The following is a 23262-nucleotide window of genomic DNA, read 5'->3' as shown; positions in this document are numbered from 1 at the left end:
TATGTGATTTGCAAATATTTTCTCCCATTTCATGGGTTGCCCCTTTACTCTGTGGATAGTATCTTTTAATAGGCAATCAAATATTTCTACATTTCTAGTAGTGGCCTCTCCAGAAGTCTGTAAACTCTATTTCAAAGATTCCTCAAGTGACACGATGGCCACGTTTGGGTTTGGAGGACCCAGACCTTCCAAGCAGAAAAGGCCAGTTGCCCAGAGAATACCTGATATTCAGGTTGTCTCTCTTGACCCCAGAAGTAGGAATGATTCTCATGTAATTTAGGAAGAAACTGAGGCCCATGGGGATTGTGACAGCTGCAGAAATGCCAAGACTCTTGGGAGGTGAGTCATAGTTCAGAACACTTGTGTTTCCCCAAGGGTAAACTGGAAGTGAATACGCCTCTGTGGGCATCATAAGCATGGTGGGAAACGAAGCCCAGAGAGCCACGTCATGTCAAAGTTGGAGGCAAAGAAGTGTTGGAGACCCACTCCTGGGCCAGGGCTCCTACAGGGCTCCACGTTGGTGTGGGCCTCCCTAGGTCCCAAAGGGCTTTCACAGAATCTTCTTTAAACCTTACGCATAGGGCGCCTGAGTGGCTCAGATGGTTAAGCATCTGCCTTCGGCTCAGTTCATGATCCCAGGGTCTTGGGATCGAGTCCCATATCAGGCTCCCTGCTCAGCGGGGAGCCTGTTTCTCCCTCTACCTCTGCCTCTCTCTCTTTCTCTCTCTCTTTCTCTCTGTCTCTCATGAATAAATAAAAATCTTTTAAAAAATACCCAAAACTGGGCGCCTGGGTGGCTCAGTCGTTAAGCGTCTGCCTTCGGCTCAGGTCAGGATCCCAGGGTCCTGGGATCGAGTCCCACATCGGGCTCCCTGCTCCGCGGGAAGCCTGCTTCTCCCTCTCCCACTCCCCCGGCTTGTGTTCCTGCTCTCACTATGTCTCTCTCTGTCAAATAAATAAATAAAATCTTTAAAAAAAACAAAAAAAACAAAAAACCCCAAAACCTTACGCATAGATATTCCTATCCACAGTCTACCATGTTATGTCACCTTACAAGCACTGGACTTGGAATTGAAAGCTTTGCTCTCAAACCTCAGCCCTGCCATTGAATAGCTTGAGCCGCCAGGCCAGGCACTTTGCGTGGCTTGTAATCTCTCTTTGTAGAAGGTGGATGAGAACTGCAAGCTCAAAGCTTAGGAAAGCCCCTCTCTAGCTCAGAGCCTGGTACATAATAAACATTCAATAAATGTGGTTGGGATCTGAGGAGGATGTGAGACCCACAGAGGAAAAATCACTTACAATGGCCCTGGTATTCGAGAACTTATGGGCAAACAATGTGCCTGGTACACATTTTCTTAGCAACCATGTTTTCCCATTTTTAAGATACAGAAACAGATTCGGAGAGGTTAAGATATTTAACCAAGCTCATACTGTTAGAAACCTCAGATTTGAACACAGGTCATTTCCAAGGACCCACTTTCTACCCCCCAACTTTTTACTAAAAACATACAGAAGAGTTGAAAGAATAATTCAATACATACCGACACATTGTTAACATAGGCTACTTTAGCATGCTTTATTTTTTTATTTTTTTAAAGATTTTATTTATTTATTCATGACAGAGAGAGAGAGAGAGAGAGGCAGAGGGAGAAGCAGGCTCCCAAGGAGTAGGGAGCCCGATGCGGGACTCGATCCCAGGACCCTGAGATCATGACCTGAGCCGAAGGCAGACGCTTAACCATCTGAGCCACCCAGGTGCCCTAGCATGCTTTCTTTAAATGTATACATGGTTGGAACTACTTAGAGTAAGATACAAACATCATGTCCTTTAGCCCTGATATGGAATGAATGTTTATGTCCCCCCAAATTTATATGTTGAAGCCCTAAGACCCCAATGTGGTGGTATTTAGAGATTTGTCTTTGGAAGGTTATTAGGGTCAGATGAGGTCACAACGGGATCAGTGCTCTTATAAGAACAGACACCAGAGGGGTGCCTGGGTGGCTCAGTCTGTTAAGCGGCTGCCTTCGGTTCAGGTCATGGTCCCAGGATCCAGGGATTGAGCCCCACGTGAGGATCCCTGCTAGGCGGGGAAGTCTGCCTCTCTCTCTCCATCTGCCTCTCTCTCTACATCTGCCTCTCCCCCCTACTCATACTCTCTTTTGCTCTCTCTCTCAAATAAATAAATAAAAATTAAAAAAAACAAAAAACAAAAAAAAAAACAGACACCAGAGAGCTCTCTCTCTCTCTTTCCCTGTGTACATGCACTGAGTAAAGGCCATGTAAGGACACAGGGAGAAGGCAACTGTCTGCAATCCAGGAATAGGGCTCTCACCAAGAACCCAACCATACTGGCACCCTGACCTCAGACTTTCAGCCTCCAGAGACGTGAGAAAACGAAATTCTGTTGTTCAAGCCATCCAGTGTGTGGTATTTTGTTATGGCAGCCTAAGCAGACTAAGACAATCCCTAAATGCCACCGGGTACATCCGCTGAGAATGAAAGACATTCTCCTACATAATCACACCCAAGAAAACTAGCAATGATGCTGTAATATCTAATACCCTATCCAAAGTCAAATTTTCCTCAGTTGTCTTAAGAACGTCTTTTTATAGCTGCTTTTCAAATGTTAACCAGATTCTGGGCAAAGTCCACACATTATATTTAATATCTTTTTATCTAGAACAGTCCCACTGTCTCACCTCCCAACGCACCTTCCCATCCTTGGCAATTGTGAAGAGCCCAGGCCACTTATAAAATGTACCACTTTCTAGATTTGTCTGATGTTTCCTCGTGTCTAAACACAGATACAGTATTTGGGGGCAAGAATTCCAGTAGGAGATGCTGTCTACTTTATAATGCATCATATCAGGAGGCATCTGATGGCAGGTGGTAAGGCTAAGCTGGAACACTTCGTCAACGTGGTAATGGGCATCCACTTTCAACCTCTGCACAAAATAAGAGCCACCAGGTTTTCAACTCAGCTCTTCTTTTTTTTTTTTTTTAAGATTCTATCTATTCATTTGACAGAGAGAGACACAGCAAGAGAGGGAACACAAGCAGGGGGAGTGGGAGAGGGAGAAGCAGGCTTCCCGCCGAGCAGGGAGCCCGACGCGGGGCTCGATCCCAGGACCCTGGGACCATGACCCGAGCCGAAGGCAGACGCCCAACGACTGAGCCACCCAGGCGCCCCCAACTCAGCTCTTCTTGACACCAGCAGAGTCAGCTGCGCTTGGAACCCGAAGTTCAGGGTTCATCGCCCAAGATTCCCTCTGGGTCTCCCAAGCTCAGCTCAGGCCCAGCTCAGCCCTGGGCAGGTACAGCATGGCCCCGCCCCGGCCCCGCCCATCCTGGCCCCGCCCCGCCCTCGCCCATCCTGGCCCCGCCCCGGCCCATAGCGGCCTCCCAGCCCCGTCGGCCCAGCGGGCGGAACCAATAGTGTCTGGCACTCCGCTCGACGTCGTCCGTCCGGACTCTGAATCCCGGAGCGCCGGGTGCACGAGGACGCTGTTCTCCGTGGGCTTCCGGGCGCACGCAGTTCTGCCGCCGCTGAGAGGGCGGAATTCCCGGTGCTGCTGCGGTGTCTGTCGGTGCCCCGGGTTCAGCCGCCACCATGGGGATCCTGGAGAAGATCTCCGAGATCGAGAAAGAGATCGCTCGGACGCAGAAGAACAAGGGTGAGGGCCGGCCTGGCGGGGCCTTCCTTTCTGCCCGCCTCAGTTTTCCTGTCTGTAAAATGGGGGAACAACTCCAGCGATAGAGCGGAACGGGCTCGAAGGCAGCAGAGAAGTGCCAGAGACGTGACCAGGTTTCGCAGCGCGCTGGAGGCAGGCAGGACCAGGCGGGATCCTGGTCCCAGCGCTCTGGTCTGATTGCAGACGGTCGCTGTGAGATCGGCTCGGTGCCAGACCAGGTGCCCGATAGAGAAATCGCAGCGCGCAGCCAGCGTCTGACCCAGAGAGAGGCATGGTCGGGCTTCAAACCCGGGTCCCCTTTTGTCCTGGAAAGCCCAGGAGGAGACCTTTCACGGGTATAGCCTCACCCAGCATCTCGGGAACGGAGGCCATCAAGACTCGAGCCTGGCGGACCTGGGTTTGAACTCCAGCGCCACCCGTACATGCTGTGAAAGCTTGGAAAGTCACTTCGCCTCTTTGAGCCTCAGTGCCCTCATCTGCAAATGGGGATCATAATCCCCGTCTCATCTTAGCTCACAGCTAAATTAAACTAGATAGTGTGTGCAAAGTACTAGGCACATGGTAAGCATTCTGTATTTAAAGTACCCCCGCGCCCCGGGCGCCTGGGTCTTAGCTCACAGCTAAATTAAACTAGATAGTGTGTGCAAAGTACTAGGCACATGGTAAGCATTCTGTATTTAAAGTACCCCCGCGCCCCGGGCGCCTGGGTGGCTCAGTTGTTAAGCGTCTGCCTTGGCTCATGGGATCGAGCCCCGCGTCGGTCTCCCTGCTTGGCGGGAAGCCTGCTTCTCCCTCTCCGCTCTCCCTGCTTGTGTTCCCTCTCTCGCTGTGTCTCTCTATGTCAAATAAATAAATAAAATCTTAAAAAATAAAATAAAATAAAGTAACCCCCCCAACATAGATAGCACATAATAAAGGATCAAATCTGGAGTTAAGATTGTAAGGGCTGGAGGAGCTCACAGGAGAAGAGCAGTGGGGAGAGAAAAATTATGACACCCAAGAAGGCTTCCAGGAGGAGGTGAGACTTGAACTGGTTAAGGGGAGGGTACTCCCGGTGAGGGGCGCTGCTGAGGGAAAAGCATGGCAGTTGGGGTGAGCATGGTGTGTTCATGGGGCAGTTCTAGATCTAGAACAATCTAGATCAGAAGGAGGGTCTGGAGTAATGGGGGATGCAATTGGCCTGGGTGGGTGAGGCCCGGTGCCTAAGCAGTCCTGCTGTGGGGTTGCAGAGGTAGGAAGCGGGGAATCCTAGGTAGCTAGTCTCAGTGTCTGTCCTTCCCTGGCTCTTGTTTAGTTCTAGAGGCTGAGAAGTTGGGGGACCTCATTCATTCATTCATTCATTCATTATGTGAATCTTCCCCAAGCCCTTACTATCTTCTAGGCATGAACACAGCAGGCACATCCTTGCCCTTACGGAGCTGACCTTCCAGTGGATAGTCTTTAAACGAATAACCAAATAAACAAGATCGTTTCAGCCAGCCATAAATGCTGTGAAGACAAACGAGGTTGATCTAACAAGAGTGTGGGGGGTGGGAGTTGGGACAACCAAGGTAGAATGATCAGAGAAGACCTCCATGAGGTGGGGACATCTGAGCTGAGACCAGAATGAGAAGGAACTAGCCATGCAGAGATCTGGGGCAAGACTGTTCCTGGCAGAGGAAGGAACGTCGCTGAGGCAGGAACAGACTTGGCTTGTTCAGGGATCTGAAGGTCTGGGGCTGGAGTGCAGTGATGGCAAAGGAAAGGGCCAATCATGTAGGGCCTTGTAGGTCATGGGAAGGTGGCAGCTGTGTTCTCAGGCAGTGGGAGCTAGTGGAGGGTGTTAAGCAGGGGAGAGACATAGTCTGATTTCTGTTTTATTTATTAGAGCACAAGCAGGGGGAGTGGCAGGCAGAGGGAGAAGCAGACTCCCCACCGAGCTGGGAGCCCGACATGGGGCTTGAATCCAGATTCTGGGATCATGACCTGAGCTGAAGGCAGCTGCTTAACTGAGCCACCCAGGCATCCTCTGATTTCTGTTTTAAAAGTTCCCACTGGCTGCCCTGTGGAGTATCATCTACAAGGATCGAGGAGAATAGCAGGGAGGCTTTGGCAGTGGTAGAAGAGGGGATGTAAAGATGATGTAAGGATTAAGACCTAGTCCTTCCCTTCAGGGGTGCTCAGAATCTTATGAGCTGGGATGACAGGAAGGATCAGATGAACCTGACACTTGCTGAACCCATTCTTGACCACTTGTCACGGCCATCAATTCACTCCTTCCCTTGTAGACATTTCCTGAGTACTTGCCCTGTGCCACCAGAAGCCGGGATCCTGCCCCATTTGAGTGAGGGAAGTAAAGAAACAAGATAGTTTCAAGTAGTGATCAAAGCCATGAAGACAATAAACAGGATCATGAAGCCAAGAGGAAGGGTGGGGGTTGCCGTAGATCATAATAATAACCAACAGTTATTGGGTGCTTACCGTGTGCTAGTCCTTGTTCTTAGTGCTTTCTGTAAGCCTTACAAAAATCCAGTGGAGTGGTTTCTCCTGTTAACATCCCTGCTTTGCAGATTAAGAAACTGATACACAAGAAGATTATGTAATTTTTCCAAAGTTACACGGCCAGGAATGGCAGGGTGGAATTCCAGCTCTGGTTCTTCCCTCGGCATGACATTGCCCACAGTCCCCTCTGGCTGGGTAAGGGAGGTCTCTTTGAAGAGATGCCATTTGAGCTGAGCCTCAAATGTTGAGAAGGAGCCAGCCCTGGGAAGATAAGGTTGCAATGGAAGGAATAGCAAATGCAAAGGTCCTGGGGCACGAATGGTGACAGCTTGTCCTGAAGAAACAAGAAAGCCACTGTGGCTGGAATGTAGTACATAAAAGAGAGAGCAGAAGGAGATGTTGGAGAAGTAGCGAGGGGCCAGGTTACCTAGCCCCTGCCCGCTCTTGTGGTGAAGATTTTGTAACACCTCCCTTTACTGTCATGAAATGCAGCTCCCTTTTGATAGTGTAACTTTTATACACACAGAATATAAGAAAAATCAATGTCATGCCCTAATCATAATACAAAGGAGGACAAAAAAAAAGTATAATTAAAATAGTGTTTATTTCAATATTTAAATGTTGGGGTACGGCCAGGATGCAGTGATGTTACAATGAAGGCGTGAGATGGTTGCACCTCTGGGTGGCATCACTGGGTATGTGGCAGCCCCATGCACAGTGTGATGTGTTGGTGACTCAGGCACCCTACAAGAGGCATCACTGGTGACAGCATGGGATCCCAAGATGGTGAGCACCTCTAGGTAAAGTTTCCAACAACACATGCTAGAGTCTTTCCTTAACCTGCACGGAAGTTGCATTCCTGGAAATTTCAGTGTTTATTGACATTGTAAAAAAAAAAAAAGTGTCCTGTGTTTCTACGTGAAACAGAATGAGGCTCTAGGCTCCAATGATCCTAGCCCAGGTTTTCCCTCTGCAGATGTCTTAGGGCTGTGAAAAGTCATATGGAACGTAGGACGACTGATGGCTGTTCCTGACTGACTCACACTTTGTAGGGCTGTGGGCTTCCCTGGTCCCTGCTTGATAAATGCCAATGGGGACTTTGCCATCACACAGACAACAGAAAACATCCCCCAGAATCCCCCAGGGAATGGTGCTGCCCCCATTGAGAACCACTGACCTGGGATCGCATGGTCTCAATAAGGAGTCTAGCTTCTATCCTAAATGAAGTGAGAGGCTAAGGGGGCCTTTTAAGCAGGGGGGTGTTTTCTTCCCCGATCTGGTTCTGCTGTTTCCAACCAGCATTTGGTTGTATGTGGGGGCGCACCTGACCCACGGGGCTTGGAAACCCTGGATACTTACCTCCCGTCTTGCTTTACGTCCTGTAGCCACCGAGTATCACCTGGGCCTGCTGAAAGCAAAACTTGCCAAGTATCGGGCCCAGCTTCTGGAACCGTCCAAATCGGCCTCATCCAAAGGAGAGGGTTTCGATGTCATGAAGTCGGGTGACGCCCGCGTGGCACTGATTGGATTTCCCTCTGTGGGTAAGGTCAGTGATGGTCAGCATGGGCCTTGGGGAGGAAGCAGCTGTCCCAAACACGACTGTCTAGTGCCGCCTCTTGCTACTTTTCTGAATTAGCTCCAGGCTCCCGAGGAGACCCAGCCTCCCCCAGGATTGGGTCCCACCCCTTTATCATCCTGCCATGGCGACCATCGTTGTCTGTGTGGGGGAGAAGTGTGGCCACTCAGTCTCGGACCCATCCATCACGTACGAACGTTTACTCAGTGCGTACCCTGTGCCAGGCTCTGGGCCGGGCGCTGGTCGTACAGCAGAGAACGAGATAGTTCTGTCCAGTGAAGAGGCTGCTCAGATACAGGCTGAGGGAGCAATGACCAGGTGGCCTGGACACGTGCTGGTGGAGCAGCTTTTATTTTTTATTTATTTATTTATTTTTAAAAGCTTTTATTTATTTATTTGAGAGAGAGAGAATGAGAGACAGAGAGCACGAGAGGGAAGAGGGCAGAGGGAGAAGCAGACCCCCCGCCGAGCAGGGAGCCCGATGTGGGACTTGATCCCGGGACTCCAGGATCATGACCTGAGCCGAAGGCAGCCGCTTAACCGACTGAGCCACCCAGGCGCCCCTGCTTTTCTTTTCCCCTCTGCCTGGATAAGGGGTGTGTGTATCACAGGAGGTGGGGATCGGTCTGCTCCCTATCTACACACACACAGTGAAGGTGGGCTTATAGCTACACTGGCCACTGGCATGTTTACTTCTCCAATGTTGTCTGTTCCATTCATACATTAGAGTTCCATCACCTTGTAATGCCTGCCTAGAAGCCCCACTGTGGTCATAGTGTGATCAGCAGTCTGCTCTTTCCCTCCCGTGCCGATCGCCCGTCCTGGAGCTGCTGTCTCTGGAGGACGCATTCCTCCAAGTCAGCCCAGGGGCTCGAGGTTGTGGGTTTTAAAAATGCCCAGCAGCACTGCCATTTACCCTCCGGAGAAGCTCTAGCTGACTCCACGTGGGGATAGTTAGGAATGTCTCCGAGCATCTGCTCGCGGGATGCTGTGTCAGCACCGGGCAGCGAGCTGGGCCGCGGAGAGGTTAGAGGAAGACCCCAGCCTCGGCGTCAAAGTCCGCGGAAGCCTTCCTTCCTGGTGGCTTGTAGGTGCTTCTTACTTTTTGGGAGCACTCGTACCCCAGTTGGACGTTATTATCGATACCCATCTGGATGCACTGTCCCCTTGCCCTCCATCCGTGTGGGCTCAGGACACACAACATCCTTTTAGTTACCATCCAAGCCAGGTAGGATGAGGAGGGGAAAGTTGCTGGAAACGAGCCACTGCCGTCCGTGGCTCTTCCTCCTCCGGGCCGCTAACAGTTCATCCAGCCGACACCTCGCAGCACTCGGCGTCAGACCTGATTGCCCGTTTGACACGCAGCTTCCTGGCCAGTGCTCAGATCCCTGTAGTGACGGGGTGCTTATGACCCCTCAACTTGACAAAAGCTGGACATGGAGCAGCGCAGGGGCCTCCTGCTCAGAAGGAGCTGACGCCCGCGCTGCAGGAGCCCCTCGGTCCCCTGGGACCGTCCCCACGTGTGCCCTCCGCCGGCTGAACCCCCTCATGGTCTTCAATCCTGGCAGGGTTTCCAGATCCCTCTCTGTCTCTTTGGCCCTTTCTCATTTTTCCCCAGTTCTGTATGCTAGAATTTCCAAACACAGAAGAGGTAAAAGAACAAGTACAGTGTACCCGCTCTCTGAATCCATCGATTTTGCCAAATTGCTCCATCTCTTCAGATTTATGTCTGTGCGGGTGTAGGGGGTTTTGTTTTTGTTTTTTGTTTTGTTTTATTTTTTTTAAAGATTTTATTTATTCATTTGAGACACAGAGATACAGAGAGAGAGAGTGAGCAGGGAGAGAGGCAGAGGGAGAGGGAGAAGCAGGCTCCTCGCTGAGCCAGGAGCCCGATGTGGGGCTCGATCCCAGGACTCTGGGATCATGACCTGAGCCGAAGGCAGACGCTTAACTGACTGAGCCACCCAGGCGCCCCTTGTTTTTGTTTTGACTGACCCATTTGAGAATAAATTACAGACCTCATGCTACATGACCTTTCACCCCCAAATATTTAAGCTTGTATCTCTAAAGAATAAGGATATATTCCTACTTAGCCACAAACTGTCACACCAAACAAAATGAACAGTAATTTAGGAATGATCTAACGCCTGGACCACATTCTAATTTCAACACTCACCCCCAAATGACCTTTGTGGCTGGTCTAGGCTGTCTGGGACCCTGTATGTGTTCTCTCCACCTGCTCTAATCTAGAATGGTCCCTTTTGTCAAGATCCTAATTTTAAAGAGACCAGACGGTGGTCCAACAGAAAGTCCACAGTCTGGAGCTATCTGCTGGAGCTATCCTCCTCGTGGTGTTTTTAGCTTGTTCGTCTGTTCGTTGTATTCCTATGAGCCTAGAGTCAGGTAGGAACCCAGGACTTGTGACCAGGTTCCACATAGGAGCTGGGGTGGACCTCATTTTGTACCATGCCAAAAACCCCTGACCACTGGTTGCATTTCCAGAATGGCTTAGGGGGAGAGATACCCTGTCTCCCTTCTGCATGGTTGTGTTAGCCTCCCCCCCCAAGCCCAGACAACTGGAAAGTCCACTGCAAGGTGCTGCTACCATGGCTTGTGGAAGTCAGGCCGTCAGCATCCCCTTAGTAACCTTGACGCCAGTGAATTGTCCTTGCCTGGGAGTTTTGTTAGCTGCGGTACGATGTCAGTTTTCCAGTTCTCCTCCTCCTGCCTCACTAATTAGCTGATGTTTGTCTGGGGAGTAGCGCTTTCTCTCATCGGTGTCAGCTCTTTGGTTAGCCTGAAAAAGTTCCTGGAAAGGCAGGACGAGTGCATGTGTGCTGCCCTTCAATGACCAGCAAGATGTTGGGGTCAGAGCTGTCCCGCAGGGTGACCGGTAACTATTTTTAGGCTTTCATTCTTGGGGCATTGTTATGGACATCATCGGTTTTCACCTGTTCTGGATTTTACTTCCAACCCGCCAAGGGCTTCTTTTCCAAGCCCAGGCTCGGAGAAGTGCTTTGTTTACCAAGGGTTGTGCCCTTGAGGGTCTGGCCCTGTGGCCAGATCCCACCGCCCTGCTGGGGATCTGGGCTCTCCAGCCATGGGAGGGCCAGGCCTCCCCCTGCAGAGGCCAGACAGGGTTGGCGTTTCCTCCTGTTGGCCTGCAGCAATGGGCACTCAGGGTCTCGGCAGCCAGGGCTCTCAGGGCCACCCCACCTGCCCATACCTGTCTGCCCCACCAGGTTTTTCTCTCTCCTCAGGTTTCTGAGAGGTCCCCCGGGCGGAGAGTTTCTGGATTTGAGGCCAGTGTTTCTTTGAAGGTGTGAAGGTTGGAGTGAGAGGTGCCCCCAGCCTTCCTGGTTGCCGGAGAAGCAGGGCCAGGTGGCCTGGTCACAACTGCATCTCAGGCTGTTTGTTCCTGGTGCCCCGCTGACTAGGCTGCGGGGGACAGGAGGCCAGGGCTGGGTTTCTTCCCCCTCTGGCTCTGCCCACTGCTTTGCTGGCCCTCTGGGCCACTGCATCCATCGCTGTGGTCTCGCCACACTCTGGTCTTGGCCTGCCATGTGCCTTCTCATCTCCTTTCACCCCATGCAGCCCCCCACAGTGGGGAGTGAGCAGATGGCTAGCGTGCATACGAAGGACTTGGACGCTCTGGAGGAAGAAGTTTCTTGCCCCGGGGGAGCCCGGTCTCTCTGACTCCCAGCCAAGCCACGGGTCTGGTCCCACAATGTACCGTGGCATGAGCGTTCCCATCTAGATCCTTCCCAGCTCACCCCTTCCTGCCTGGCACTGCCTTCTCCTGCCAGCTGGCTCTGTCTCAGACCATGTCTGTCCCCTTGCACATCTCACCCCGCCCTGGGTGAGCAGCCACTTTGAGTGCCATGGGCTGTTGCCCGCTTGAAGTTCTCTGGGGCCCAGGAGGGGCTGGTGGGTTTGGTGGAGCTAGGGCGGGGGCCCCGATTTAGAAACCAGTTCCCTGTGTCCACCTGAGACAGGCCTTGAGGCCTCCAAGGAAGGGACTGGCCCTCTGGTACCCCACCCGCTCTCGGCAGGGCCAGAGGTGACATTTCCGGCTGTCTTCTATCCCCACGCTGAGGCTGAGGAGTCTCTGTGTTGCCTGCATCCGGCAGGCTCCTGGCCCGTGGGAAGCCTCCCAGGAGGCTGGGACTAGACTCCTCACTGCAATGACCTCCTTTTTCTCCTAGTCCACCTTCTTGAGTCTAATGACCTCCACAGCCAGCGAAGCTGCGTCCTATGAATTCACCACCCTGACATGTATCCCTGGGGTCATCGAAGTAAGTTGGGGTGTGCTGGATTCCAGAAGGGGGAGGGGTGTGTGCTCAGGTTTGCGGTGGTGTGGAGGGATGTGGTGTCCATGCGGAGGGAGACGGCTCTGAACTGAGCTGCTTTGCCCCAAAGCCCTGGCACTTCAGGATTCTGGCTGCTGAGACCCCAGAGATGCCTGACTGGTTCCAAGAGTCGGGCCGGCCCATGGCAGCTCTCGCTGGCGCCCCACTGTGCTCCACTGTCCCACACCGCCCCAGCTTGGGTCACTTGTTGCTGGCTGGCCGGATCCCTCTGGCTCCCATGAAGCTTCAGAGCCTGGGGCAGCTGGGGTCCCGGGGCCTGGAGCCTCCATGCTGCCGGGACGTTTTGTGGAGTGCTCTTACCATCACTGAAGACCCACTGTGGTGGGATCGTAACACCTCGAGAGCCCCTCCCCACGGCTCCTCAGCTTGCGGGAGAGGGTCTTTGCCGGGCTGGAGCGGTGAGAAGACAAGGCTTGGGCCTGGCCCCGGAGGCTGACCCCAGGGTTTCCCACAGCCCCTGCAGTGCAGGCTGTTGTAGGGCTCCTGGGCTCAGGCAGGCCCTTCCTGCAGGGACTCCTCCCCTGACCTTCTCTTCCCCATTCTAGTATAAAGGGGCCAATATCCAGCTCCTGGACCTTCCTGGGATCATCGAGGGTGCAGCACAAGGTAGGAGGTGGGGACAGGAGGGTGGGAGACAGGGTGGCTCTCAGCACCCCGGCCCACCCTTCCAGAGGGTGTTGGGTACTGGCCTCACTGTTAAAATCGGACGTGGCTCCGGGCTTGGACGGGTATGGGGAGGCTCGCAGCCTCTCACACTCCTCCGGCCTCGTACTGTCCTGGCTGGCCCCATCTGAAAGCCCAGGAAACCGAGGCCCCTCGAGGTGAGGTGACTTGCCCAAGGTCGCATAGCTCGCCTGACAGGTTTGAATTCGTTCTTCTACTCCATGGGCTCCAGCGCGGCCCTGCAGGAAACCCTGCAGGAAACCCTGCAGGGAGCGGACACCTATCAGCTGTGCTTCTCATCCTGGAGCCCCATCCTTGGTTGTTTTGGTTTTGTGTTCTGAGATGGGAACATGCCCGTGGCTTCTGGGGGCGGCCCGCAGGGGGTGCCCCGCAGCCTCGCAGAGATGGGAACCAGCTGATGGTTCTCTGGCAAGCGCTGGGCTGTGTGCTGGCCACTGTCTCAGTCCTCAGCTGGCCCTGTGACTTAGCGAGTGTCACCATTTCCTTTTCATAGCTGGGAGGAACGTCAGGGATGATAGGTAAAGGGTCTGCCCTGAATGACTATTGACCCACCAAGGGGCAGAGCTGGGGTCGGCACCTGCCTCTCTGGCTCTGTAACCCCGGCATGGCTGGGCAGCAGGGCCTCCTCCCTGCGGGTCCAGTTGCTGTCTCTGCCCTGTGCCCTCCCATACCCCACCGTCATCGGGGCAGAGTCCTGCCTACTTGGACTGGGGCAGGGGGAGTGGTGATGGTCCCCCAGGAACCTGCTGTCCCCGCTAGCATCGTGGGGCCTGTGGGTGGTCTGGCCACGGTGAGGGGAGTGTGCGGGGAGTGTCGGGAGGTAGCTGGCCCGTGAAGATCACCAGGCCCAAGTCCCTCTTTCTCAGAAGAGGGAGGCCGGTCATGGCTGAAATCTATACTACCTAGATCCTAGTGCTGTGACCTTGGCAAGATGCCTGGCTTCTCTGGTGGTCTCATAACCACAGGGTCTGATCTTTATGTGGCAGTTCCTAGAGCACCTCTTCCTGTGGCGTCTCGTGTGATCCTTTCTGCAGCCCTGTGGAGGGGGGGTGGGTTGTCGCGCCCGTTTCCAGAAAGGGCACGTGTGTTGAAATCCTCAGGCCACGCTAGCTTTGTGATCTTAGGCAAGTGAGTGAGTGTCTCTAAGCAAGGTCTCGGTTTTCTCATCTGTACAATGGGTGCTGCTGCCTGCACAGAATCGTTTTGAGGATTAGGTGAGGAAATGTTCACGAGACCTGCCGCACGGTAGGGGCAGGGGGAGAACGTTACTTCTCCTAGGGTGGCGATGTCAGATTGCCTCTCTCTGCGCGTCTCCATGAGTAAAACACCACGTGGATTAAAGAACAGCGCCGGGGAGAGCCCAGCCCAGGGCTGCCACGTGGCAGAGACCACGGCGGAGCTGTTAAGGACAGGAGTCTGGGGCCCTGTGGGCGGGGGGGCGTGCCTCTGTCACCGTGTGACCCCATCTCTTCCCCCCGTCCAGGGAAAGGCCGTGGCCGGCAGGTGATTGCTGTGGCGCGCACGGCTGATGTCGTCATCATGATGCTGGACGCCACCAAGGGAGAAGTGCAGAGGTCCGCGGGGTGGTGTGCTGGGGGGGCAAACTGATACATCTGGGGAGGCCCCTGGGCGGGCTCGTGGGATGCTGTGGCTACCTCTGCTGTGTCCCTGAACTCGCGATGGGTGGCCCAGGGGCTGCTTGGGCCCCTCCCCCTGGCAGCAGTGGCAGGCCTGTCCGCAGGCTAAACCCGTGCGGTCAGCCTGGAGCATCCTCTCGGAGAGGCTCGCATCTGGCATGGAGGCGTCTGGAGGCTGAGGACTGCGCTGTGCCGGCGGAAGCCTCTGCCACCGGCCCCCAGCTGGCACAGGCTGTCCTGGCTCTGGCTCCTGCCTGCCGAGGCTGAGGTGCCTCAGTTGCTGCCCAGAACCCACCGGGAGCCCAGCCCCAAGCAGCAGCTTTATTCGTGCCCTGACCTGCTGGCTGAGGGGCACACCGGGCCTCCCTCTGTGGCTCCAGAAGGTCCAGAGGCTCCCCCTCTGCAGCTTTGGGTTGTTGGGAAGGAACATTCTGGGTTCCTAGTGGTGGGTAGGAGGGCACTGGTCTCCCTCCGGGTGGGCAAGGGCTTCCTGTGGACCATGGAAGCCATCCGGCCTGCCTCTGGGCACTTGTGGAGGCTCATGGGGGCTCTACCCAGGTCTCTGCTGGAGAAGGAACTGGAATCAGTGGGTATCCGCCTGAACAAGCACAAGCCCAACATCTACTTCAAGGTGAGGCCCCTCACCTGTAGGCCAGGCCTGGGCAGGTTTGGGATGATTGCCGCTGCCCCTTGGTGAGCAGCTCTCCCTCCCTCTCTTCTCCAGCCCAAGAAAGGTGGTGGCATCTCCTTCAACTCAACAGTCACGCTGACCCAGTGCTCAGAAAAGCTGGTGCAGCTGATCCTGCATGAGTACAGTATCCTTTCCAAAAAGCAGCAAGGGAGGGGCAACGTGAGACAGAAGGCCTTGTGGCCCAGGATGCTAACAGACCACACCCCAAGCCACCCCGGATCCATCCGAGCAGCCACCAGGAAGGCTGCAGCCCGGTGACATGGGGCACTTCCTGTCCCCTTCGCCTCTGTGCTCACCAGGCTGCAGGCTGCCTGGGCCACAGCCGTGTACTCAGCAGGGCCTTCCTGACTCCCTGCCAGGTTCTAGGCACTGGTAGCCAGTCACATCTGGAAGGAAGGTGAGATGGTGAGGGAAACAGCCCCCAAGGACAGAGTTCCTGGCCTGGGGAAGCCTCAGGGAGAACCAGGGGCCTGACTGTTCATTGCTAAAGTAACGTTGGGGGCCTAGGTGAGTCTCTGGAGGACCCTGGAGGACGGGGCAGAGCCCCAGAGGTAGAGGAGCTCAGCATATGGAGAACTCACCATGGGACAGGCTGTCTGCGAGGTCGTGAGGCCCCTGTCACCACAGGTATGCAAGCAGAGGCAGGGTGGTCTCCAGAGGAGAGCTTTGCACCGGGGAAGGTGGGTTAGAGTGGTGCCTGCAGACAGTGCTCTTGGCACTGAAGCCTGGGGTTCCACTGAGGATTCTGGCAAGTACATTTTTCTTCTTGCCTAACTGTGAAGATCGAAGCCACTGATTGAAACTTTACATGTTCTGGTTCCTTTTGAAAAAAAAAAAAAGAGGGCACTCCCCAAGCTTTACCATCTTGTACAACCTCCGAGGCAGATGCCCTCTGAGGTCCCTTGCAGCACTGTGTGTGTTTCTTGGCTGGCCGTTCCGGCCCCTCCGCTGCGGGGACACGAGGAGCTGCAGGTGCACAAGTGACCCTTAATCCGAGCCCCTCAGAGATCTTCAACGCGGAGGTGCTCTTCCGAGAAGACTGCTCCCCGGACGAGTTCATTGATGTGATTGTGGGCAACCGGGTGTACATGCCCTGCTTGTATGTAAGTGGCACCAGCCCCCAGGGTGCGCGTGCGGGAGGGAAGCTCGCCAGGGGCCGACCTGGATGCGAGGCAGCCTTCCCAGAGGAGCAGGAAGAGCCTGGGGCTGCCTCCACCCTCGCCTCCCCTGTCCCCTGGGGGCTGCGTGAGGCTTGCACACCTGTCTAGCTTGACACCGGGGCTCTAGTCCTGCCTTCCCTTCTGGGCGTGGACAGCGGCCTCAGGCCCCTGCAGCCTTTCCCCATCCTTGAGGCGGTAAGGAAGGGAGGACATGGGCATTGGCATTGCGCCGAGGCCCGCAGAGGGAGGAACTGTGGGCCGAGCCGAGGCACTTGGGGACCCATTTCCTGCACTACTTTGTTCCATTCCTTCCCCAACACCTACCTCCCCGGTCTCAATCCCAGGTTTATAACAAAATCGACCAGATCTCAATGGAGGAAGTGGACCGCCTGGCCCGGAAGCCCAACAGTGTGGTCATCAGGTGAGCTCTCGGCTGCCCTGAATCCTTCGGGTATGTGAGCTCATCAGGGCTCCTGGGCACCTTGGGCCATGCAAGCCCCCCATGTGCGCCCGGGGCAGAGGAGACCATCTCAGTAACGGCTTTGACCTGGTCCTACCCTGGATCGGCCTGGGCAGAGTGGGTGATGTGCGGTGGGCTCTGCTTAAGAAAACAGAAGGGAGGGGCGCTTGGGTGGCTCAGTCGTTAAGCGTCTGCCTTCGGCCCAGGTCATGATCCCGGGGTCCTGGGATCGAGTCCCGCATCGGGCTCCCTGCTTCGCGGGGAGCCTGCTTCTCCCTCTGCCTCTGTCTCTCTGTCTCTCATGAAGGAAGGAAGGAAGGAAGGAAGGAAGGAAGGAAGGAAGGAAGGAAGGAAGGAAGGAAGGAAACAGAAGGCAAATAGTAAAGAAGGAAGGAAGGAAGGAAACAGAAGGGAAATAGTAAGGAAGGAAGGAAGGAAACAGAAGGGAAATAGTAAGGAAGGAAGGAAGGAAGGAAGGAAACAGAAGGGAAATAGGAAGGAAGGAAGGAAACAGAAGGGAAATAGTACCACCGATGTAGATGTATTAATAATCACTAAGAGGCTTCGGAGCCTAGTAGTTAAGGGCAGGCCTCAGAAAGCCCAAGAGTGTGAGCCAGCTGCTCCTGGTCCTCTGGAAGATGCGGCTTCCACGGCGTCCACGGCATCCCCGGCATCCACGGCATCCTCGGCGTCCTCCGCGCCCATGGCGGGCAGCGTGGGCAGTAAGGGGAACCCAAGTCGTCGGGTGGGTGGGGCCATCCTGGCCCCGCCCCCCGGCCCTGCTTGGACCGATGGGTCCTGGGGGTGCCGCCGGCACTGTGGCTGAGGGCTGTTTGTTCTCTGATCACCATCCCTGCAAATTCCTCCTTTAGAGCAGCCTCGGGCTCCACTCTGCTGGCAGCACAGCTCAGACAAGGCTTACGGGAGCCGGATGCTGAGGGACCAGGTGGGGTGACTGGTGCAGATGATGGGTAAGGGTCCTGGACCGTCTCCCGGGCCTTGCCGGCTACTGCCAAGAGCAGCAGAGAGCGGGCGTCCTTCCTGAAGGACAGCTCAGTTCCTCTCCTGCAGCTGCGCGCCAGGCTCCTTTCAGGGGCTGCGCGAGGACAGGCTGGTCCTCCGGGCCTGAGGTCACCTCCACACACACCTTCACCTGCTGTGCTCACAGCGTGTCAGCGGAGGTCAGGGTACCCGCTCAAGGTCACGCCTCCGCAAACGATGAAGCCGGGGGCCGTGCCATCACTGACAGCCCCACTGGGCTGCCCTGTGCCCGTCACTGTCCTCCAGCACCTGGCAGGAGGGAAGCCCCCCCAGAGCACCGCAGAGACCCCCAGGAGAGACAGCCGAGCTCTCCTGGGCATGACCGTGGCTGTGACCAGAGGCGCGGGCAGCTGAAGTGTCAAGCTACTGTCGGATCTGCGGGCTTAGTCTCCCACGGGTGCCCGCTGGGCCGCCCTGGCCCCGGTGCCCTGGCCTCCGAGCCCGCGGGGGCTGCTCTGACTGGCCGCCTTCCTCCCTGGCAGCTGTGGCATGAAGCTGAACCTGGACTACTTGCTTGAGATGCTTTGGGAGTACCTGGCCTTGACCTGCATCTACACCAAGAAGAGAGGACGTGAGTTCGGTGGCGGGTGGCCCTGGGCCGAGTCACCGTTCCTGTGGGGCTGCCAGGCTCTGCCTGTGGCACCCAGAGGGCCCAGTGCCCCCGGCTCAGCGTGTCCCGTACAGACTGCAGCTCTTCTGCCATCTCAGAACTGGCACTGCCCTCGGCCCCAGGCTGCTAGAGCCCTCGGCTGAGCCTTTACAGAATGCCGCTCTCTGGGGCCGTTGGCCTGGTCTTGGGGACGCCCCCCGGGGTGGGGGGGGCAGCAGGCTAGAGGCCGGCCCGTGGTTCCCCACGGGCTACAGTGATCACCCCCCTCCCACGCCGCCTGGGTCAGCACTTGAGGCACGTGAATATAGAGGAGCCTTCACCATGCCCCCCCCATCCACCCCTTGGGGCAACGTCTCACACCCTGTGACCGTGCGGCTGGGTTCTGGCAGTTTGCGTGGCATTGACCTTGTCGGCAAGGGAGAAGCTGCAGCTGCCCCGGACTGGTCACCAGCAGCTGTCACGTCTTGACAGTGCTGTCCAGAGGCTCCGCGTGGCTGCACTTAGTTAGGGCTCTCGTGGCTGGTGGGGTTGCAGGCCGCCTGAGTCCTGGACGTGGATTTCTGTTGACTTCCTGTGTTAAGGTCAAGGTTGGAGAACACCACACAAGGATCTGTAGGGAGGGTGTGCCAAGTGGTGAGGGGAAGGCTAAGCCAAGGCTGGGGGCTGGAAGGGCCTCTGTCCCCTGGTGGAAGGCAACCACAGGGCAGCTTGGGGCCATAACTGGTTGCCTCCCTGTCCCCCCACCTCCGATCTCTACCTTTGCAGAGAGGCCAGACTTCACAGATGCCATCATCCTCCGGAAAGGGGCCTCCGTGGAGCATGTGGTGAGTTGCCAAGATGTGTCCAGACAGTGGGTCAGGGAGCTCTCCGTGCCCGCTGCGGGGTTTGGCCGGAGGCTCTGCCAGCCTTTCGCTGATGTGGGTCACCTGCTGTGGTAGCAGAGTGGCTGTGGGCAGGCTCCGGAGTTAGACCTGGGGTCGCCTCCCAGCCACCATTCCCAGCCGCATAGCGAGCCCCCAAGCCTCCCCCGGAGGCAGGGGTGTGCCGCCCACCCCAGTGGTGGTGTCTCCCTCCTATCACACACTGCTGCCCTGGGGCATCTCTGTATTGTTAACTCCAAGTTGTGTTTCCCCAGTGCCGGCCTGTGGCTCAGAGTAGCTGCCTCCATGCCCTTGGCCCCTCCTGGCTTCCTGTCCCCCAGTCAGCCCCCCGCGGCCCTCCCTGCTCCCACATCCTGCCCCGCCCCCCCAGCCCCGGATGGCTCTGAATGCTTTTTGCACTCAACACACATTTACTGAGCACGTGGGTAAAGCACTGAGTAAACAACGCAGCCCCAGTTCCGGCCAGAATGGGGTCCTTCAGGGTCAACAGATGCCAAACACCCAATGGCAGAGCTAAGAGGTCACCCCTAAGGGGGAGTGCAACAAAGTAAGGCAATGGGGAGTGACCCTGGGTCTACACAGAGAGGCCACATGGTCTCAGGGGAGGGGACCTGATTGGGCCTGTAGACCAAGGAGGACCTGACTGGGATGAGTTAGGGGTGGTGGAAGCCCTCCCAGGCAGGGGAGCGAGGTATGCAAAGGTCCTGAGGCAGAGGGGCGCTGGGCTGAGCCTGTGGGCTCAGGGAGAGGAGTGTGGGTTCCATATCTGGAGTTTTGTTGCAGGCCCAAAGGTCACCTGTCCCAGAATGTGACCCTGCACCACTTTTTACGAAGGCACATGGGCCCTGCAGGAGCAGGTGACAGCCCAAGAGCCTGGGACAGTGTACCAGGTCACACAGACAACTTAAGGCTTTGGTTTTGGCGGGTTTTGTTTTCCATCTAGCTCATTTCTTTTCAGGATCTGTCCGGTGGACGGGTGGTGGGCTGGCCTACAGGCTGTGCTCCCGCATTCATTCATTCAGCAAGCCCAGCCTGAGGCCCCTGCCAGCTAGAGGCCCCAATACAAACAGGCGGGGTTCGGCCTTGAAGGCCAGCATGGCTGGCAGAAGCCACATCCCTTAGATGACTCATAAGAAGCTCTGTGGGGGAGTCCCTGTCCCTGCAAGCCTGTTTCAAAACCTGTGGCAGAGGTGTGTCCTGGGGACTGAGCAGCTGTTGGTATGGGGGGCCCCATGTGCTAGTCCTCTGTGGGGTTCCCCTACTCCCCCTGTGGGTACTTTCCTCTACCCGCTCATGTCCTGGCAGCTTGCCCAAGAGGATGTAGGACTTCAGCCACTCCAGGAAGAAAAGCGGGAGATAGCAGGAGAATGGTTTTCTAGGCAGGGGGAATAGCAGGTGCAAAGGCCCAGAGGCAGGAGCGAATGTGGGGAATGCTCGCTGTTTGCCATCAGCTGCCCGGAGGGCCAGAGGCAGGAGGGGCTAGACCTAAGGGTGAGAAGTGCCCAGTGGGGTGGGGAGGGGTTTGGGGGGCCCGGTTCCAGAGCCTGGACTCTGTCCGCGAGAGCCTTGCTCTTCAGTGGTCACCTCCTCCCTGCTCGCTCTCCGCATGGGTGCCTCCCTCCTGGGACACCCAACTGTCCCAGGTGCCACAGGGTATACGAGAAGGCCTGCCTGGATGCCGACAGCAGGGGCCCAAAGTAGAGGAACCACGTAGACACTGGAGCCAGGCAGACGCAGGGTCATAGCCTGGTTCCCCCATACTGTGTCAGCCTCCCTGTGCCTCAGTTTCCTCTTCTGGGCATAACAGCCCCAGCCCCAGGGCCTCTGTAATGCACCCAGCCTCGGCCCTGGTATGCATTCAGTAAGAGCTGAGGAAGGCCTTGCCTCCAAAAGGGTCGTGGGCCATAAGCCCCCAAAGCAGCGAGGGCCTCGCAGGGCTGTCAGCAGTGAGAGGCGCGGTGGGCACGGAGGAGCAGGAGTGTCCCCATCATCAAACAGTATGCTCTCTCCCCTCGTAGGAAAGATGGCCTGGGATGACCTTCCATTGTCCCCCACTGCTAGAGACAAGTGCAGAGAAAGGTAGAGGAGGCCCAGAGCAGGTGGGAAATGTTCTCTCAGGCTCAGCATCCGCACAGGAGTGGGCGCCGAGGCATCGGGGCTCTGGCCAGGACCCACAAGGCTTGCGGGCACCGGGGGGGAGAGGCAGTACCACACGGCCTTCCCTCCAGCCCCCCTCCACTGCGCCTGCCCCCCGATCTCAGGGGGAAGAGCTGCCCACCCCGCAAGGCCCCCTCCTTCCAGCTTCCTTTAGAAGCCCTGGGGTTCCAGAGGTGGGGCTGGATGATGTCCTGGGCGGGCGGCTCCAGGTGCCAGCTGTGACGGTGACCAGGTGTGACTCCAGGCTGAGGTGCGGTGTCCGGAAAACCACCCCTACCCATCCGAAGGAGCATCTGTCAGGGGTGTCACTCAGGCAAGGCTGGCAGGAAGGCTGCTGACAGCCAGATCCAGACCTTCTTCTAAAGCCTTCAAGAACATTTTTTTTTTAAGGATTTTATTTACTTATTAGAGAGAGAGCACAAGCAGGGGGAGTGGCAGGCAGAGGGAGAAGCAGGCTCCCCGCGGAGCAGGGTGCCCAGTGCGGGGCTCAATCCCAGGACCCCGGGATCATGACCTGAGCTGAAGGCAGACGCTTCACCGACTGAGCCACCCAGCGCCCAGGGTTTCGAGAACATTTCTAATGGGCACCACAACCTTTGGGCCAGCCTGGAAGTGGGAGCATCAGAACAGCCTGCAGCCATGAACACGAGACTGGATCGAGCCTGTGGTGTTCACAGGCCACGGCTCTGAGCATCTGCCAGCAGAATTGCTGCTTCTTGGCACCTGCCTGGGGCTTGGGTGTGTGGCCAAGCTCGGTGGGCTCGGGTAGAGACTCCTCTCACTGTCCCTCTCTCCCATCCTCCAGTGCCACCGCATCCACCGGTCACTCGCCAGCCAGTTCAAGTACGCGCTGGTGTGGGTGAGTCTCTGGGCCGGAGATGGGTGGGGGTCCTGCCCAGCATCGCCCCCGGGTTGGGCGGGGGCACGGCGTTCGTGCTGCTCTGTGCGGTGTCCCAGTTCAGGGGCGTGCGTGCTGACCCCTGCTGGCCTCTCCCACTTTGGGATCCGGGGATGGTCAGGCCCCTGGGGACATCTGCCAGTGCTGGGGTCCCCACTTCAGACTCTAGCGTTTACAGCCCCCCCAGCGTACCTACAGCCCCCCGCACCTTCCTCCTGTAATAGCTATACTAGGCGTGGCCCTGCTCAGGACAGAGGCTGACGTGGCCCCTTTGTCCCCTGCCTAGGGCACCAGCACCAAGTACAGCCCGCAGCGGGTGGGCCTGACCCACACCATGGAGCACGAGGACGTCATCCAGATTGTCAAGAAGTAGTGCCTCCTGCTGGGCCCCCTGCCTGCCCACCCTTTCTCCCCCGGGGAGTCGGACCTGGCCGGACACACCAAAGCCCAAACAGGAAATTCATACAAATACATACACCCCAGGAAGGGGTCTCTCAAGTCTCTGCTGTTTCTGGAAGTTTCTTCAGTAGGCAGATGATGAAGAGTGTATTGGGGCAGAGGGACATGGTTGGGGAACTTGGGCTGGGCTGGTGGCATTTGCCACGAGACTGGCCCCTTGGGTGGGGGTTCTGTGTTTGGAACACTGGGCCTGCGCCCTGCCCCTGGCCCCCGCTCAGGCACCAAGGGGGCAGGTTGCCCCCCCTACCCTGCAGCCAGGGCCTCATGCAGACGGCTTGCTCAGTGCTGGGGCTCAGAGCCGAGCCTGCCCGGGTCCCTGGGAGCTGTAGTTTCTGTTGGGGCGGGTCCCTGGGAGCTGTAGTTTCTGTTGGGGCACCTTGGGCCTTCAGCTCCTCCCAGCCTGCCTGACACTCGGGGAGGGGGCCTCCCAGGACAAGCCCTCTGCCCCGCCCCAGGGCTGCTCC

At 56.5% G+C, this 23262-nt stretch overlaps 1 protein-coding gene across 1 annotated transcript; it reads left to right on the top strand.

Moving 5' to 3' along the window:
• The first annotated feature begins 3486 nt into the window (after positions 1-3486).
• DRG2 (developmentally regulated GTP binding protein 2) lies at positions 3487-22837 on the top strand. The gene is made up of 13 exons (XM_045889730.3): positions 3487-3675; positions 7560-7720; positions 11956-12045; positions 12666-12726; positions 14288-14378; positions 15000-15072; positions 15166-15256; positions 16138-16235; positions 16637-16713; positions 18276-18364; positions 19169-19227; positions 22247-22300; positions 22626-22837. The coding sequence occupies exons 1-13, from the start codon at positions 3612-3614 to the stop codon at positions 22710-22712; spliced, it is 1095 nt and encodes a 364-aa protein (XP_045745686.1). The 5' UTR covers positions 3487-3611; the 3' UTR covers positions 22713-22837.
• Positions 22838-23262: the final 425 nt, after the last annotated feature.

The sequence above is a fragment of the Mirounga angustirostris genome, unplaced genomic scaffold, assembly GCF_029215605.1.
Source record: "Mirounga angustirostris isolate CCGP_5_RB_7025 unplaced genomic scaffold, mMirAng1.0.hap1 SCAF_17, whole genome shotgun sequence".
NCBI lineage: Eukaryota > Metazoa > Chordata > Mammalia > Carnivora > Phocidae > Mirounga > Mirounga angustirostris.
The sequence above is the reverse complement of the archived record's forward strand: the minus strand, read 5'-3'. Positions and strand labels throughout refer to the sequence as shown.